Here is a 19,817-nt window from a genome sequence, read left to right on the forward strand (position 1 = left end):
TACGGAGTAATTTCGACCACCTGGGGATGTTTAGCGTGCGCTGACATTGCACAGTAACGTTGGTTCTGAACGCATTGCAGACTGCGCGTTGTGTTAAAATACTATCCCACTCACGCATTATGTGAAAGACGCCGCATGCAGTCAGCTGCGATTGTCTGCGTGAAATTGGCAGCTACCTGTGGACACCACCCGCACACAGGTGGGACTATTAAGGCATTTTTAGGGCCGATCATCACTTGCGTGTCGTGGCGGCGACGCTAGGCCTAACGGCTGCGCCGCAGCCCGGCAGTGGGTGAGTCGCCCAACAGCGGCAAGATGGCTCAACAGTTACAACGTGGCTACGACCCGGCCACCATGACCTGGTCAGAGATTTCGGCAACGTCTGCGCCTGATAGCCCGGATTCTGCGCCCATCGAGAACGCGAGGCTATTCAAATTGGTTGAACGCCGCTCCCGCAAGCGGAACGCCAAGAAGGCGGACACCAAGTTGAATGACCCCTCAACACAGCAAAACGCTGCTGTGCGCGCTGCAGCACTTCACGGCGGGCCCCCGCGTAACTCTGGACCCGTTTGGAAACCAAAGCCGCTTCCTCGGCTTCACCCCGAAGACATTGTCATCATCCTGAAGCCCCGGGTGACCGTCGCTCTCAAGGATGTCTTCCAACATGGCGAGCTGGGAGCAGCGTTCGCGGCCTACCTGGGCACCCAGGCCGCAGCATCGCTCAGCCTCTTCCCCACGTGGGAGCAAAATCTTATCGTCGCAGGCACCCGACAACCGCACGTCGCTGACAAGCTTCTGCGTGATTTCGAAATTGCGTCACCCAAAGGTCAGCTCCCCATGTACGGCCAATTGAAACTCACTGGTGATGTGTGTCGCGGCGTCATCACCGTAGCAAACTACGAGACCAGTGAGTCACTCCAAAACAAGATCCAGTGGCGTGCTGGAGAGCTTGCCGATATCCGCAAGCTTGGGAAATCAAACGTCGCGGCGCTCACTTTTGTGGGCAAAGTGGTGCCGCGATTTATTCACTATAATTCAGAAGTGACCCTTGTACGTGCGTACAAGCGAACTGTCCCGGCCTGCGTGCGATGCGGTACTGTGGGCCACCGGGCGGACACATGCCCCTGCCCGGACAACGAAAAGTGCGGCCTGTGTGGCCAACGGGGTCAAGGCACCTCATGAATGCAGTCCATCCTGTGCAGTCTGCGGGCAAGCCCACCCTACCAACTCACGTGACTGCACGGGAAAATTCCGCCAGCTCAAGGCACCAGGCCCCAAGGCCAAACGCCGTGAGCCCCCAGCAAAACGGCGGCAGCCAAGGCAACAAGCTCCAGGTGGCAATGGCGGAACGCCGCCTGCTGATCCTGCCACCGACATCAAAACGCCGCCTGGGAAGAAGAAGGCGCCTCCACCGCCACCGCCCAGCGGCATGGACAAGCACCACTTCCCGGCTCTTAAGACGGGTGGCGCTGCCGGCGCCCGGGCATCTGCGCCCCAACATTGCAAACAGGTGAGCAGCTGGGCGGGGATCGCCTCCTCTTCTCCCCAGCCCCCCTCTTCCCCACTCACCGTCTCCGCGCTCGATGCGGAATACAAAAAACAGATTGACGTGCTCCGGGCACAGAATGAAATTTTACTGAACAAAATTCAAAATTTAGAATCAAAATTGGCGTCCGCCGCTCCGAGCTCGCAGAACTCGGACGCGATGGAGAGCGACGCGGAGCTCTCGCCAGCCCTCGTGACAGCGATCTCCGCGATGGAGGAACGCTTATCCTCAAAAATGCAATCTATGATAGAAGCCGCTATGGACCAGATCTTCACCAAGGTCATAACTGCCATACCGGCGGTCGTCTCAAAACACATCTCGGACAACCCCCGCCTCCTCCGTCGGTCGGGGCCCATTAGGGACGTATCCCGTCCTGCAAAATTCAACCGTCGGATCATTGATTCGGACAATGAGGACAGCTGCCCCGCTCCTGCCGCAACCCCCTTGGTGCCGCAGGTAGCTGGCTCTGGGGCAGCCACTCCCTCCTCCTCCCCTCCAAAAATGTTAAATCATGGCGAGACACCTTAGTCAAAGGCGCTCTTCTACCTCCAATTCGGCCATCTCAACATTAGTAACACAATGGAACTGTAGAGGCTTTAAGGAGCGCACTAAGCGGGCCAATTTCCGCCTCTACCTTGAAACATTCGAGTGTGTACCAGCCGTGGTTGCCCTCCAGGAGCCAGGCCTAGGCGCCATACTTTCAAATTACACGACGTTCCAACAGGATCCCGCGTCTTGTCTTCTCGTACACAAAGCATGCACAGCCAACTTGGTGGATCTCGATCTCCAACTAGGTTATTCCTATGTAATGGTGACAATTCTACCACTCCGCCGCAGGGACCCGCCATTGCATGTACTCAACGTGTACTGCCCTCCCAAACTCAAGCGAGTGACATTCGCGGACCTCTTCAGCCGCGCGCTAAGAGTAGCGGGTCGCGATCCCCTCCTGATCGTGGGCGACTTTAACGCTCCCAGTCAGCTGTGGGGGTATCGCAAGGAGGAGTCGCGCGGACGTAAGTTGGCGGAACTTGCGTCCACGTTGGGCCTCACCCTCCACACTGACCCGGTCTGCCCAACACGGTTAGGAAACTCCGTGACACGGGATACGTGTCCGGACTTAACCTTCACTCGCAACATAAGACACGCAGACTGGCTCAACACCGAGGAAACCCTCGGTAGTGACCACTGCATCCTTAACATTACAATACACACACGCCCGCTCAAACGTCCCACAACACAAGCCCGTATCCCAGATTGGACGAAATTCAGGCAAAATTTTGACTCACTTGATAACACACCCATTTCCGAGCAGGGCTACTCAGCATGGTCCCAACAGCTGCTGACACACCTTCGCTCGCATGAAACACATGTCCAGCTCTCAGAGGCGGTTACGGACGTGGATAACCACCTCCTACACCTCTGGGAAGCCCGTCGCAGCCTCGTCCGCCGTTGGCGACGCCAGAAACACAACAGAAAGCTTAAAGCTCGAATTGCCGAGCTCACCCAGAAAGCGGCTGAGTACGCGGCCCATCTCGCCGACTCCAACTGGGTGGATAGATGCAACACGGCCGCGCGACAAATGTCTAGCCGCAACACATGGAGCCTCTTTCGAGCCCTCATCGACCCAACCCAAACACGAACCGAAACACAGAAACATTTGCAGAGAGCCATGCATGCTTTCTCTGGCAACACTACTCAACTGGCACAGAAACTCCGGGACCAGTATCTGTGTACAGCCCAAGACCCCCGTGGATCATCATACTCTTATGCAGGCAGAGAGAACACAGAGCTGGATCAACTTTTCCAACTCCATGATCTGCGGGCGGCTCTTGCCAAAATGAAACGGGGCACTGCCCCGGGAAGGGATAAGGTCACCGTCAAACTTTTGACGAACCTGCCCGACTCGGCATACCAGTCCCTCCTTGACTACATCAATGCGATTTGGCGCGGGGACATCCCCCTGCCAAGCGACTGGAAAACGGCTCTAGTAACCTTTATTCCTAAATCAGGGAAACCAATTGACACAGATAACCTCCGTCCCATCTCTCTCACCTCCTGTGTGGGCAAACTAATGGAGACGATGGTGCGGGAGCGGCTATCTGAATATCTTGAACAAAAACATGTATTCGCAGGCACCATGTTCGGATTCCGCCCACACAGATCCGCTCAAGATGTCCTCCTGCAACTCAATCGGGAAGTCCTTGACCCACTCGAATGCCCCCATAATGACCGGGTAGTACTCGCCTTAGATCTCAAAGGGGCATTTGATAATGTAACACACGAGATTATACTCACCCACCTAAGCCAGACCGACTGTGGTCTCAACACATTCCAATACATCAAGCAATTTCTCACGGATCGTCAGTGCTACATTCGCATCCAAGATAATGAGCATGGTCCTTACCTACTCGGCACGCGGGGAACCCCCCAAGGCGCAGTACTTTCCCCGCTGCTCTTCAATTTGGCTATGATGCACCTGCCTGCCCAGCTCGATGGTGTCACTGGTGTGCAGCACGCCCTGTATGCCGATGACATTACCCTGTGGGCCACGCATGGCAGTATCGGGGACATTGAAACCAGCCTGCAAACAGCGGCGACGATAGTAGACAGCTACGCCCGCCGCTGTGGTCTTCAGTGTTCACCACAAAAATCAGAATTTGTGCACCTCCGCCCCTCGCGAAAGTGCACAACTCAAATCACTCTTTCTTTAGACAGTGGTCCCATACACGAAGCTGACGAGATACGGGTACTCGGACTCTACATACACAAACACAGACGGTCAGACATTACATTGGCCAAACTCCGTAAGGTGGGGGACCAGGTGGGCCGCATGGTCCACCGGGTTTCAAACAAACGCGGGGGGTTGCGAAGTAAGGATGCCTTGCGGCTGGCAAACGCCTTCGTGACTAGTCGGATACTATATTCGACACCTTATCTCCACCTACGGAAACAAGAGGAGGATGCCCTTGAGGTTATCCTTCGCAAAATTGTCAAGCGTGCCCTGGACCTCCCCATCACTACTTCAAACAGCCGTCTTATGGCCCTTGGGGTGGTGAATACTTTTCGGGAGCTCCGGGAGGCGCACCTTACAAATCAGTACACGCGTTTGTCGCAAACGGAGTCGGGTCGCCGCCTTCTTGCTCGACTCCATATCCAACACACCACACTCATGGAAGACAGGTTTCGCATCCCAGAATTGTGGAGACGCGCCCTCTGCGTGCGACCTCTGCCAGCGAATATGTCACACGAAGATCATAATGGTCGGCGCTTGGCACGAGCGGAAGCCCTAGCCCGACATTATGGCAACAAAACAGGTGTATACTACGTGGACGCCTCCGGCCCTCACCACGGGGGATGGTACACGGCCGCTGTAGTTCACAACAGCAAAACGGTTAACGGTCTCACCTTCAGAGCCCAAAGTACAACACACGCAGAAGAGGTGGCGATTGCTCTCGCGGCCTCTCATTCCGACTCAAAATACATAATTACCGACTCGCGAGGAGCCTGTCGGAACGTCAGACAAGGCTGGACTCCCTTACTAGCCTATAAAATTTACCTAAACTGCATACGGGATACGGACCCCGCACACCGCTACCTTATATGGGCCCCTGCTCATCAGGGTTTGGCAGGAAACGAGGCAGCAGACGCAGCCGCCCGCGCGCTCTCTCACCGGGCTGTTTTCTCCTCCCTACCCGATCAGGAACTCGATTTTAATCCGGCCTGCACCTTCAAAGATATCACGACGTACTATCAAAATTGTCATCGCCTTTATCCCAGCCCATGCAAAGGTGTCAAAAAGGCGGATGAGCGGCTTCTTCTCCGCCTTTTCACCAATACATTGCTGTGCCCGGCAGCCCTAAAACATTTTGACCCCTCCTTTAGTGGCAGCTGCACACACTGTGGAGCGGTGTCTTCTGACATCTATCACATGGTGTTTGCCTGCCCCTCCAACCCGGCTATTCCCCCCATCCCCAACCCAACCCGGGAGAACTGGGAGGCGGTCCTGCTCGGCTGCCACGACTTACAGGCCCAACAAGCCTTAGTCGGACGCGCCCGAGCGGCGGCAACCGCCACTGGGGTCCCCAACTAGGGACCTCCACCTAGTGCTTGTAAGGATCGGTCCCTTATGGGCCGATCCAAACATACCTCCTGGCCCTTGTGTAAACAAATGTTCTTACCACCACCATGCACAAATGAGGGAGCGGTATTGGCCGTCACCAATTCCTTCCTGCAGCCTGTTGCTAGTGTCCCCCCTCTCCTCGGTCACCTCCTCGGAGGCAGCCGAGGAAGCAGCCATCGCCTACGCGCTTGCACACACGGAAGCACGCTACATAATTTCCGACTCGAAAACTGCGATACTAAATTTTGCGCGTGGTAGAGTTCGCATTTCTGTGTTCAGCATACTGAGCTCGCCCGCCGCTAACTCACCCCGCTACGTAGAGCTGATATGGGTGCCTGCGCACTCCGGGAATCCCGGTAACGAGGCCGCCAATGCATTAGCCCGAGGTTGTTTAAACCGCGGCGCCGGCGGCCTTCGATCCGGGATTCACGCGTGATCGCATGCACTCCTTCAGTGAGCTAACGCAGGCCTATCAGGCCGAGCGACTACTCTACTCTCCACCTCACCCATCTTTACACAACTACCACCAGAGGCTCTGGCGACGACTACAAACGCGCACCCTCCCGTTACCTTACAGTGTGTCTCGCTACCACTAAATCCTCACCAATCCCTCCTGCACCCTTTGCAACAACCCCATCGCCACCTTCGCCCATATCCTGTTCCAATGCCCGGCGGATCCTCCACCGCGGGGCCTAGAGCCCCTTACCACCTGGGAGGGCTGGGAGACCCTGCTGCCCTCTGATGACCCGGTTCGGCAGAAGGTCGCCACAGACTGGGCTGCCGACGTCATGAACCATAGGAACATGAACGTTTGAGTGTAGTGGGGCCGTGCGGGGGCCGAGGGGCATGCATGCCCCAAACTCCTCTGTTTTAATAAAGTTATTACCACCACCACCACCACCGAACATGAATCTAATTAAAATTCGCCTCAAAAACTAAGCCGTAAGAAAGTGCCCGCTGTCTGCCTCGTGCTTGTCTGACTTGGTATTCAGGCTCCCTGTGGGTTCGATTGCTTACGGTATCTCATCCTCCCTCTGTAATGCTCGCGAATGAAAGTACAGTGAAACCCCCAATGGCGCGATTCTCACATGGGCGCGGAAGCATTCTTACAATTCCAAATTATGTATCGCCAAAAAATAACGCGAAATTTGCATCCAGATGCATGAGAAATGCATTCACGCAAACCTGCTTGCGGCTGCGAGCATTCGTTTAGGACTGCGCGCCTACACGTGCACTTTTTATACTCCTACTGCGTGTGTAGCTCGACTGGCGCATAGCCTGAGTTGCTTTGGGACGTTAAACCCCACAAACCAACCAACCAACCAAATATAGCGATTGCGGAGTGCACGTGTGATGTGCGGGCTGCGCTGTTGTTGTGGCTGTAGGAAGAAGGAAAATAAAATGCACGGGTCTGCTACTGGCTCTGTAGCTGAGCCACATCCACTGCCTCGTGCAGACAGAAGAGGAAATAGAGAAGAAACAAAAGGAAGATGGAAATAAAGACGCGCGCCGCAACAACAGCCGTCGTCCACCACCGAAGCGGTGGCAGGGTGCAATGACGGCCTACAACAGATAAAAATTCGGTGGCAGGCTAGACCCCGCCGCAAGCGGCGGTGACTATACCTATCCCAGCCCCATCAGGCGCTGCCATGTTGACACACCTCTTAGTGCTCGAGTGTGACTTCGAGGCTCGCGCGTCGATCCGCAGTGGCGCGGGAGTGAGTTGAAAGCATTCCAAATTCTGCACATTGCACAAAAATTTGGGTGACACCTGAAGGGTCAGACTTGCGGATCCTCGTTCTTTTAAGTCACTTTGTAACTCGTTTAATCATTGTTTCCTAATTTTACGACTTTCATGCCTTCTCGAAAATCTTACCGACTTCGTGCCTCGGTCAAATTCTACGGCAAATAAAATATATTATCGATGCTGCGTGGAAGAGCCGGTAGTTGATAAGTGCATGTTTTACAGTTGTACTGGCGGCGCCGCTCTTATTAATCGTCATATTATGCCTGTGGAATGAGCTTCATTTTTTACCCACAAGGAAGACAAATCATTAACTGTACCGACGCTTCTGCTGACTCACCTGAGAAGGGGATGCCCCGAACAAGTGCACATTATCGCGCACCCAACGCAGGGCGACTATCTGGTCCCTGATGCCGACGTTGCCGGGCGCCTCGGGCAGCGCAGCGTTGAGGAAGCCGAAGACTCCGACGCGGTAAGCCGGCACCACCACCACGGCGTTCCAGGCGGCGGCCAAGTACTTGCCGTCGTAGAAGGCGTACGGCCCGCCGCCGCCGCCGTGCTGAAAGCGGCCGCCGTGCAGCACTACAACGGCGGGCAGCAGAGGCTGGCCACAGGCGTCACAGGAGGAATCTTCGCCCCCGTCCAGGGGCTGCCACACGTTCAGGTAGAGGCAGTCGTCCTCGCTGTTGGTCTGCGTAATGGGACGCCGTGGAAAGGGTGTCCAGTTGAGCTGCGAAGGAAATACGAGATAAACTGAAGGTCAGCCCTTGTTTTGTATCGGGTGTTCCTCCGCGCTTTCGGTTCATAAACTTCCCCTCTGAAGCTTCGTGCAGCACGTGCGTCACCTGGCAGAAGACGTGAGAGTGTCGCTGATGCTGGGAGCTGCCTGATACTCGAAAACACAAGGATAACATGCCACAAACTTATCTAAAGACAGATCTTCCTCTGTGAGTATTGAACATGGTGGGCATTGCCGTCAATACCTGAGTGTCTGCACCGTTCATCCCCTGGCCAAGGTCCTTCGAGGGCGGGTTGAGTCTGTCTCTTCGCGTCACCATCAGCGAATATTACAATGCTGCTCGCTTAGATCGCAAGCTCTACCCCGAACCTCATCCTAATCTCTCCATTCGGGAGGCTCATGTCCTTCGGCAGATAGGGCTAAATACGAACCCCTGCACTGCTATATCAGTACAAATTCCGTCGTGATATATCATGCCTCAACTGCCCTTCCCATTACTATGCCAATCTTTCACACTGCCTATTTTCATGCCCGGTTGCATTGCAATCGGGTTTCTTTCCCACCTTCTCTATACTCTCTGGACCTGGGTGGACTGGCTAGGTACTAAGGGTGATGAAGAACAGCGCCTGCTCGTCCAGCAGGCCATCGATGTATTTGGCGCCTAAGCGTTGCGCTTTAATTAATTCTTCTTTTACTACTACTGTCACTGAAGGTCACTTTCTGGCCCGGAAAGATATTACACGTCAGCAGAATTTCTTACAAAACCGGCCTGCCCTCATTTCGCCTGAACAGCGAATGAAATCATAACTTTCAGATGTGAATTCAAACGTGGACTTTTTACCCCGTCGGCTGGTAAAAGATTTCGTGTCTCTTGTCTCACACATGAGAAAAATTTCCACTCTCACCGTGTGGTGGCAGATATGTGAAACAGAAGTCACGTGGTTTACAAGATGGCGGAGCATATGGCGAGGGCGAGAGTGAACAGCGAAGTTATGAAATATTTTGTAAATGAAGGGGCAAAATCGCGTGCAATTCATATTAATTAAAGTTCAGGCCCAGTATCGGCCCAGATACGACAAGCCGATTTTGAGACAGCCGCGATGAACGCGATGAACGGGGGCTCTGCATATGAGTCAGTCGGCAGGCCTGTGCACTTTCGTTTCCATTCTCCTTTCACTCTCAACAGCGAAACGAGCAAACGCGCTTCACTCATTCTTTTGCTAGATGTGTTCTCTTTACATTCACCACTACCTGCAAACAGACCCGTGTGCGAAATGTACCTCACATTACGTTCTTACGTTCTCTTACTTTTACCTCGCACCGAACCAAACAATTTCATCTGCAGGCTACAACCCGCATGAAAAGGTTCGGCCGGCGCATACTTGCGTGCTCCGACGCCTAGCGCCAGCTAGGGGAAAATACGCGACAATCTCTTGTTTGAGCGCATAGGCTGCCCCCCAATTCTCCTTCTTCAAGAAACAAACGGAACATCCCCTGGAATACGTCACTACAAGGCACTTTATTCTCCAAGTATTATGCATACGCCTCGTTACCAAAACGTCCCTGTAATCCGCGCTCAGGCTGCTATATTTTTAGTCATAAAAATACTCCCCATGCCCAACTTGACACATCCGCGTTCTGCTCACCGCACCAAGAAATCGTAGCAGCGCGAGTGCGATACAACCGCAAACATCTTGTAGTTGTCAGCGCATACTTCAGACCCCACGCAAAGCCTCACGAAGTCAGTTTTGACTGGATGCAGAAACTTCGCGACGCTCATCCTAAAGACGAGATGCTCATTGGCGGGGACTTCAACGCGCAGCATCAAACATGGGGTTACAGACGCTCCAGTCTTCTCGGAACACGTCTGCACATCACATCCACAGAGGTAGTGGGACTATACCTTGGCAATGACACCGATTATCCGACACGACGAGGCATGCATCCTGGTCAACATGATACGTCTCCGGATCTGACCTGGCACTCCAACAACATTATCCAAGATTGGCGATGTGGCCCTGAAACAATGGGCAGTGATCATTACCCTATATGGATACAGCTCCAGTCCAATCTACGCCGCCGCAAACGAAATACTCGTACCGTCAATTGGAAAAACTTCCGACAGGCTTTAGACGATCATCTCGCCGAACTGCCAGTCGAAACACTCCTTCAACGCGCCCGTGATTCAGCCACTGCAATCACACAGGTAACAGAAGACGCTCCTGTACCTGACCCTCACCTGCGTAACCTATGGGAAAGCAGAAAACAAGCCGAACTCGATTATCTCCAATCTGGAAGAGAATACAAAAAGCTTCTAAAACTTCGTCGCCTCACTGCTGAGGCACGCCGCTATAGCAAACGCCTTAGCAGAAGTCGATGGCTTGACTTTTGTAGCACTTTATCCTATAGGACCAACACCAGCAAGCTGTGGAGAGTATTCCGGGCCATGAACGGCAAGAGCAAATCCGCAAATACCGGAGAAACCCTTCTCCTCCGCACTAGTCAGACTGCTACCGAGCTTGAACAGGAGGCAGCCCGCACTTTCTTTCCGCAACCCGCCTCACCACCCCCACCTGAAACCTATGCACCTGTTCCATCCACAGACTCTACTGGCATTAACGCCCCCTTTAACACATTTGAATTCGAATATGCTCTTTCACAAGTTAAAAAGAACAGCGCTCCCGGCAAAGATGGCATCACTTGGAGCATGCTCCGGAACTTCAGCACACCTACTAAGGAAAAATTGCTTGACCTCATCAACCAGCACTGGGATACGGGCTGCCTACCACCACATGGGAAACACTCGGTAGTCGTCCCCATTCCCAAGCCTGGAAAACAACCCACGCAACTTGCCAACTTGCGACCGATCTCTCTAACCTCAACCGTCTGTAAGCTAATGGAACGCATGGTCACCAATCGACTTACACATTACCTTGAGACCTCAAATTACTTTCACCCGTTCCAGACTGGCTTCCGCCCTCAGCTAGGAACACAGGACAGCCTTTATCTTCTACACACCAACCTGAACAGAGCACGCCGATGGTGCAAAGGCCGTCCTGACGTACTCGTAGCTGTCGATTTACACAAGGCGTTCGATACCATCAGCCATCAAGCCATTGTCGACGCGCTAATCCACACTAGAGTTGGAGCCCGCGTCATCAACTTTGTGAAATCCTTCCTGAGTAATAGAACCTATGAAATTCAAATCGATACCAATCACACGGCACAGCATTTTACAAACCGCACGCGTGTGCCTCAGGGCTCAGTCATTTCCCCCACCTTATTTAACATCGTCATGGCGAAAATCGCATTGCAACTAGACAAAATCGATGGCCTATGGTTCACAATATATTCGGACGACATCACGCTCTGGACCACGTACCGTAATACGGCCCGAGAACAAACGGAGACGCTGCAACTAGCACTAGATACAATCGAGACTGAACTTCATTCTACAGGCATACGTCCATCCCCAGAAAAAACTAAATTTCTGGTCATACATCCACCGCCTGGCAGCGTGGACGTCAACCTTCACTTCGGCGGTCAAAACATCGCACAACCCCCGGTAGGTTATCTCCGGATACTTGGCGTTCCCATCAATCAGCATGGTACTGCTAAGGATTGGATCCAACAGCTAAAATCTCAATGGAGGCCAACGCTCTACTTAATCAAACGGCTCAGCAGCAAGAGTGGGGGCGCAGGGACGGAGGTAGCGCGTCGCCTCACCGTCGCTATTCTGCTCGCTAAGCTCCGCTACGGTGCCCCTTACTTTGACTTGACCGCAGCCAATTACAAGACACTTGGCTTACTTTATAACTCTGCCTTGAGGGTTATAACTGGTCTACCCGTACACACGCGCATCACGGAGCTCCACAGATTCGCTCAGCTCCCACCAGTGGATGCACTTATTGCTACGCACCGAGCCAATCATGAAACTCGCCTGCGTCACACACCCAACGGGCATCGCCTCCTCACTCGAATCTTTGACGAAGCTAACCTACACTTGCCCATATTGGACCACCTTACAGCACCATGGACAGAAACATTGGTAACAGATCCAAAACCCCTTCCAACCAACATCAAAGGGCCAGGAAGAGATCACCGACAACGCCACATAATTGATACACAAGACCAGCACATCGGTCTCCGCATTTATACCGACGCCGCCCTGTATCATGACGATGACACCGGCATCACGTTTGCAACCACCGCTTACTACCAAGAGGGTTCACAGCTGCACGCTACTAGCCACAGTGGTCGCAGGTACTGGTCCGCAACTGAACTCGAATTAACAGCCATCGACGAGGCCCTTCAACACTGCACCAAAGGAACAGATCGTTTCATCCACATCTACACCGACAGTCAAGAGGCTATAAAAACCCTGCAAGCACGTTCTTACAAGACCTCTGTACAACACAGCATCAAAGAGCGCTGCCGATACCTGCGAGAGACCTCACAAGTCTCGGTACGAATTCATTGGACACCTGGACATCACGCACAAGGAACTGGGAACAGAATGGCCCACGAGGCCGCTGGCGCGCAGCTAGAGGAAGACCGCCGGCATAGCCTTGATGTGGGCCCGTCCAACTAGGACCACCCTTACTGTTCTCCCGTCTCCTTCATCATACCGGACTCTGTCATCACGCGGCTTAAACATGAGCGGAGGGGTTTGTTGCGGGACCTTGTCCCCGGTATTAATCCTCCGATCCCTTCCGGCCTCTCTCGTCCAGCCCAAGTTCTAACTCACAAGGCGCGAGCCGGTGCAGCGTGCACACCGGACATCCTGAGTCAATGGCGCCGAACAAAGATCAGCTGCCCCAACTGCCCTGCTGACTCCGTTGACCTACAGCACTTGGTCTGGACCTGTCCTGGCACGGCTGGCCTCCGCGCACGCTACACATCTGCTCACCACATTCAGAGTTACGAAGACTGGACAGCCCCCAATACCAACGCCAAGCGCAGGCTTAGTGCCCTGCTAGACTTCATGTCTGAGTCTGGCGCCCTCAACCTCACCTAACCCACCCCCTTCCCCTCTAGGCCTCAGGTCATCCTCATGAATAAAGGTTTATGAATGAATGGCCTTCGAGATCACCCTCGCGCGTGTAACGTGCGCGCGGAGGTGATCTCAGAGGCCATGGAGAAACGCGGCGAGACCCGAACCACCGTGGCGCGTGCTTTTTGGAACCACTTAAATTGGATAGAGCGCAGTGGAATCAATTAGACCAGATATGGCTGTGTAGGAGATTTGCTAGTGTATGAAAACGTAATAACCTTAGTTGCAGTTTAATGTAGTAAATACTGGACTTTCAGAAGAAAAACTTTGTGTCATAAGAGCGGTGTCATTGAATGTGCCGCGCCATGACATTCCAGCGTCAGTTGAGCCGGGAAAACGTTACAGGCATCATGCCTAAAATGTGGTTAAGTAAACCGGACTAGTCACTACATCCAGGACTTTTTGGGCCAGCTCCATAAAGACCAGAGATATCGGCGATTAGAAATGGCGCTTCTCCTCTTCCCTGCAAAACACACACACACACACACACACACACACACACACACACACACACACACACACACACACACACACACACACACACACACACACACACACACACACACACACACACACACACACACACACACACACACACACACACACACACACACACACACACACACACACACACACACACACACACACACACACACACACACACACACACACACACACACACACACACACACACACACACACACACACACACACACACACACACACCTAGGTGGGCGAATGAGGTTACGAAGTTCGCAGGGGTCGCGTTTGCGCAGCTAGCACAGAACCGGGTTAATTGGGGTAACATGGTAGATGCCTTCTCTCTGCAGTATAGTTATAGTGGGGCTGCTGCTGCTGCTGCTGCTGTTGTTGCTGCGGCTGCTGATGGTGTAGTTCCAAAAATTACTATTGCTCGCGTACTACTATATGCCCCCGAATTTCAAAACACACTGTTTCTAAACACTTGATGTTAAATCGCTTGGCTCCGCTTCAATGAGTTATATTTTAGGCGAAATAATTCGCACCTTGAAAGCGTGTTTATCAGTTGCCTTTGCAGCCACTTAGTGGTGTGGGCTTACTTTTCAAAAGTGTGCTGTTATCTGCGAGTGGCACCTCAGCCACTTTGTTCGGGCCAGAGCAAGCCGAGGGCACAGCCAGCATTCACTGCGCGCCTGCGCTCTTGCTCCAAACAAAGGCTCAAGTTATGAGCACAAATGTTTATTGTACCGATAGCTGCATTACAAACACTGCACAACACCAGACCTCGTTATAATCCATAGCTCAGCCGAAGAAGCCGAAAGCGAGGGCGCCGCGCGGCGTGCACGAGGCAAATACACACGATTTCGCGGCGGAGTTAAGGGCGTTCGCAGGTCGTGCAACCAACCAAAGTGTCAAAGCGCGTGCGACAAATGTCGAGGGAGAATGAGGGATGTGCGGAGCACATCTTGACACAAGTCGCACGTAAATGGATCAACACGCGTCGCCACCGACACTGGCCGATAGTGACGGCGAACCGTGCCAAATCAGGCACTCTCGACTCAGAAGCGCCGGCACTGCCCAGGCGGGCGCTGTGGACTTGAGCAAGCAATGCATACCAGGCGCGCGCGTCACAATTCGCTCTCCCGTGGCCCAGGCTAGGAAACTCGGAGGGAAAACCTTACGCACCACAGACTGCCCGAGTCCCTGTTCGCCTCCCACGCGCGGCCTCGCGTTGAAACAACCCCCAAAATGTCACCGGGAGATGGACCAATGGGGACGCGAGACCGACGCGAGAACAGAAGCCCTGCTTACATGGACCATGCAGCGGGGGTCGAGTTGAGGGATTGAGTTGAGTGGTCTCGAACTTAAAGTTTACATGAACTCGCCGCAACGAGCGCAGAACCGGTTCTGGACGAGCGGCGATTACTGCGGCACCTCGCATCGAGACTAACCAATTCCGTTTTTCCCCCCCACGCACTTCTAGCATTTTCCGTACTGTTCTCCTCTCCCATTGTGCTTAGATTCAATCTGACAGCGTTTACATGCTTCCTGCAGCGGGTGCGAGTCCAGTCAACCCATCCCCTGCGCCGAAATTGACTCTACTCCCCCCTTGACTTCTTTACCCGATCCAAAAGCTTTTACATGGACAGTGTAACAGGTTTTCGACCCTATAATTCAACTCAATCCACTGCTGTCGGGTCCATGTAGACGCTGCTAGAAAGCAGGAGTAAATGACAGCAGTTTCCGGAGAACCTTCCTTCGGAAGGTGTCAGCCATAGAGTTTCTTACTCTTGCCTAGAGGGAAAGCTGTGCTGCCGTCTATGGGAGTTTACATGGAGTTTCCAGACGGCCAGTTCAGCCTCCATGGGCGCTCAAAGCATCATGGGCCGGAGAGCTACCGAGTGCAGAACTACAACTATTGGCCAAAACTAATGCAAAAGTAAACGTTTTCCTACCGTAAATAATGTCCTCCTAAGATTGACTATTGTGACTATAAATTGCAAAAAGAGAGAGAAACAGCGTGTCAGTGTGAGATTTATCCAATATAAGCTATGGCTCTTTCTCCTATTGGCTTAATTTTGAACAGCACAAATACCAATATTTCGCACTTAATAGGCAAATTTTAAAATAAAAAAAACGTTGTGAAAATATTTATGGTTGTGCAATCACTTAAGGAAGTTTTTAGTGGCATTTCGGGAAACAGAAACCATTTATTGGCGAAGTCTGCTTTTGCGCCTTCGCTACTATGGCTTTCGCGGTCTATGTACGCCCCTTCAGATATGATGATGATGACGAAAAAGAAACATTGCAATAACGCCAGTCCACGTACCCGAGAAAAACCGACTGTCCCGCAACAAATAGCGCACCGGCCCATGATTCTTAGCGCGCCCATGGTGGCTGAAGTGCAGCGCCCTCAGCTTTCCCTCTAGTTAGTGTAAGGAACTCTATGGTGTCAGCAGCATGGCTGCCAACCCTCCCTCTCGCAGTGACCCCAGAGGGGGTCTGTAGCTAGCAAGACAGCAGCACGGCCGCATGTTTCCCGTCGCTCCGGGAGCGCAATCCCCAAAGTATACACCCAGAAATAGTTTTATTAACATTGTATATATACTGTTGCATTAAACACTTCTGACCTGCCACACTCATTAAAAAAAAAAGCTGTTTCTTTCTAAATTTTACATTTCGCTGCAAATCTGTGCTAAACTTTACGACAAATGGTCACGTCAGACAAGTTGTTCCGCTCGTACGCATAACCAATAAAACATTTTGATACGTAAGTATCAAAGAACAAAATGTCAGATTTTTGCTCTAGTGATCGTTTGCAGTATTTTGCCCTCTTTTTGTGTTTTTTAATATGTGTTTTTGTTTTTCTGTTTTTCTCAATATGCTGACTTTGCTTCCTTTAAGGAGTATGGACACCTATTTTTGGGATCATCTTTTATCTCGATGCGTAAGACATCCTGTACACAGATCACCACGTGATATTCGGTTATATTTATGCATGCGGCGCTGAATAATTTACATTCGAATTTCTTTTCACCCGTGTTTCGGTTTCACAAGGCGAGTGGTTGCTTTGAGACCAAATTTAAATTAATGTAACATGAGGGATGAAGAAACAGCGATATAACCATTGCTTTGTTTTTGGAATTCACTACAACGTCAAAGCCAGCTTGCCTAAGGAACAGGAATTACAACGAGTGAAGAGTCGTGACACCGGCATTATTTAATGCCACGCGTGACCCATACTTGATTGTGACGTCCCAAACGTCTCTCGGCTGCTGAAAGCGAAACTAGTGAGAAATGAAAATTCAAATTAACAGCTATAAGGAGTCGCAGGCAAAAAGCACTCGGTGATCTATGTACTACAGGAATGTCTTATACACGATGACAACGAGAAGAAAAAAAAAACGCATATCATCAAAATTTGATTTCTGTACTTCTTTAATGACCTCTCACACAACTCCTGCACTGAGTTCCGGGTTCCCTCCTTGATAAAAAAATGAAATGTAAAACAATAGAATAGCAGTTTCCCAACTGCTTTCTTTGGAAGGTCATTCATTTTGAAAAGTTGAAGAAAGGCCCACCTGACTTCGTTGCTTTTTGCCTCTTAGTCAGGAATTTACTCGTATACTGTCAGAACCAAGCCAACGGTGCTGTATGCCGCTGAAAATTGTCCATGGTATACATACACTAAATAACGAGGTCCACAATGCCGGTAGCGCTCCTACTCCAGATAATCTTTAGCGTAGGCGGACAGCCGTACGGCAAATACGGCAAGGCTTTGCTATTGCTGCCGTTGCCAGAGTTGCATAGCAACATTTGCCATATACGATATGTCGCCGCAAAGTTATATGTTCACCGTACGACGGTGCTAAATCTGCCTATTTGCGGTATTATGGCATAAAGAGTGGCTCATGCAAATTGATCTTCTAACTTTCGTGGCTGTCCACAGTGGAATACGCGTTCTCTGCTCAACCCCCCCCCCAAAAAAAAAAAAAAAAAAAAAAAAGAAAAAGTCTCATCATAGCGCGTTCCAGAACTGGGCATCCCCGTCGGTGTATAGGGCCGCTTGAGGATCATTTCCGGGTCAGTAGGCAGCTGCAGCATGTATCGTGCTATTTATATCATATATTATTTTTCAGTGTAACTTATAAGAATATCGCCGACCGCCAACAGGTCATGCAGAGCACATGGTTGGCCCCTTGAAAATATTGGTAGCTAAAGATATGTTGAAACGCTTAAATCGCTTGCCGCCATCACCCGGCGTATAAAGGAAGAAGCTCTCCGCAGAATTCCCTTTTACTCCAAACTTTAGCTACACTGGCATCAACTTGCCGCTTGCAGTCTCCTACCTAGTTTGTCCTAAACAGCCTCCAATTCTCGTCGCGACCCGCGCTTTGCGCACCTGAGGACACCCGAGTCGTATGAAGCCTCCGTGCCACTTCGTCCCCAGCTCCCGCAGGTAGAGGCGGTAATCCAGCAGGCGGGGCGCTGCGAAGCGGTCCCGCGATCTCAGGGGCACCGCGTACGGGATGCCCAGCGTGCGGCGTACCCGGACACCGCCCACCACCTCTTCCGCGCTGTTTGAAGAGTCGTGGGCGCCGTTGGAGCCAAAGACATCCGCGTGGGTATTAAGCAGATGGACCAGGCCCGTGCTCATCACGCCACCGCTCACCAGTAGCAAAGCTATGTCTGCGGAAGGCGGGGAGGTAATGAGGAACAATGGGCCTACATTTACACCACGATAAATTGTGATTTGTGAAATGGAAAGAAGTCCAGGTAATTTGAATAGCTGCAGTTGCCAAGGGTGGGCCCCTCGAAGATCGCGGAGAAAGCCGTATAGAGGCTCTACATTGCTGAATCGAGTGGTTTGTGTTCCTCCTACGGTTTAAGAATGTATATAGGTGTTGACTTTTTCCGGCACCGTGACCAGCCTCCATGTGCTATTTCTGAGAGCGAACAGATAAAGCCATGCGACGGGGGCCTGTAAAGTCACCATGCTGCTGCGGCCGTGCAGGCTGAAGCAGGTATTGGGGGCGTTGTGTGCAGTCCTGTGTGTGCGAGCATCTTAAACGCGGCAAGGCGCAGAATGATTGAAATTAGTGTCAAACCCACGCCATTTAACAATACTTCGTGTTTTAATTGTTAGGAATGCATGGATGGACAACAGGGGCGAGAAGGTAGACCAGTGATGTTTCTGAGCTCGTTATTAAGTTTAGGACAAAATATATATTTTTTTGTTTTCTCCGCACGACTGCAGAGGGCAGGATTAACGACAGCACTTCCTAAAGTTAAATAGTGTGCGCGTTGAGCGCATGCTCCCATATTAGAGCTTACGCGTGTGCACTCAAACGTTGCTTTAGCAGTGTAATACGCCGACAGAGTGCAAAAACTTATACGCAGCCCACCGTGGAAGAAACGTGATTAACTTCGCCAATGTAGGTTCATAAGGTGCAAAGAAATCTCAAGGACGTTTGCGCTTTTTGCCTGCACCAAGAATTTCGCCGCCACAGCTCTGATGATAACAGAACTGCTCTCATGCTGGGTAACAGAACGCCTCTGCTGCTGTACGCGGGAGCGTCGGGTCCAAAAGAGAACTGGTAGCACTTTTCTAGATTTTAATGGCTAGTCCGCTGTGTACCTTTGGCTACGCGACACGATAATGACTTGTGGAAATGCACTTGGTGTTTCTTACGCCGAGCTCTTCTTTATGGTGACACCAAGGATACCGAGCGGTGTTTTGTGTGTGCATCTGTTCGTGTCTATGGCTCCTCCCTGTCTTCATCGCGCATTTATTATATTTAAATCAGCTATATGAACCATCTTGCCAGCCAAAAGGTTTACTTAGGTTAACCATCTCAATGAAAGGTCGGAGAGCGCGCAAATGGATAGAACACGGGGATGTAGACTATATACGTTATCCTAAATTAAATGCTGAGAAGGGATTGTCCACCCACCAATCGGAGCCACGCAACGTGTCCTTTGAAACCGAAATGTAATGGAGGTACAAACAGCTGGGAGACACGGAATTGCCGACCGAATTAAATGGACCGCCGTGATATCGCTAATTTAGTGCACCTGTACTATTACTGTGCACATTAACTAGAGGGAAAGCTGAGGGCGCTGCACTTCAGTCAC

The 19,817-nt window shown here is 51.8% G+C and overlaps 1 protein-coding gene across 1 annotated transcript in view; it reads right to left on the bottom strand.

Moving 5' to 3' along the window:
• Positions 1-8,468, bottom strand: part of LOC146200005 (cholinesterase-like) — a 44,789-nt gene extending 36,321 nt beyond the window's left edge. The window contains exons 1-2 of the mRNA XM_084592253.1: positions 8,394-8,468; positions 7,751-8,140 (exon numbers count right to left, since the gene is read on the bottom strand). Of these exons, the coding sequence (XP_084448379.1) occupies positions 7,751-8,140; positions 8,394-8,468 (465 nt within the window). The remainder of the gene's footprint in view (positions 1-7,750; positions 8,141-8,393) is intronic.
• Positions 8,469-19,817: the final 11,349 nt, after the last annotated feature.

The sequence above is a fragment of the Amblyomma maculatum genome, chromosome 2, assembly GCF_055883805.1.
Source record: "Amblyomma maculatum isolate TAMU_Amacu chromosome 2, ASM5588380v1, whole genome shotgun sequence".
Taxonomy (NCBI): Eukaryota; Metazoa; Arthropoda; class Arachnida; order Ixodida; family Ixodidae; genus Amblyomma; species Amblyomma maculatum.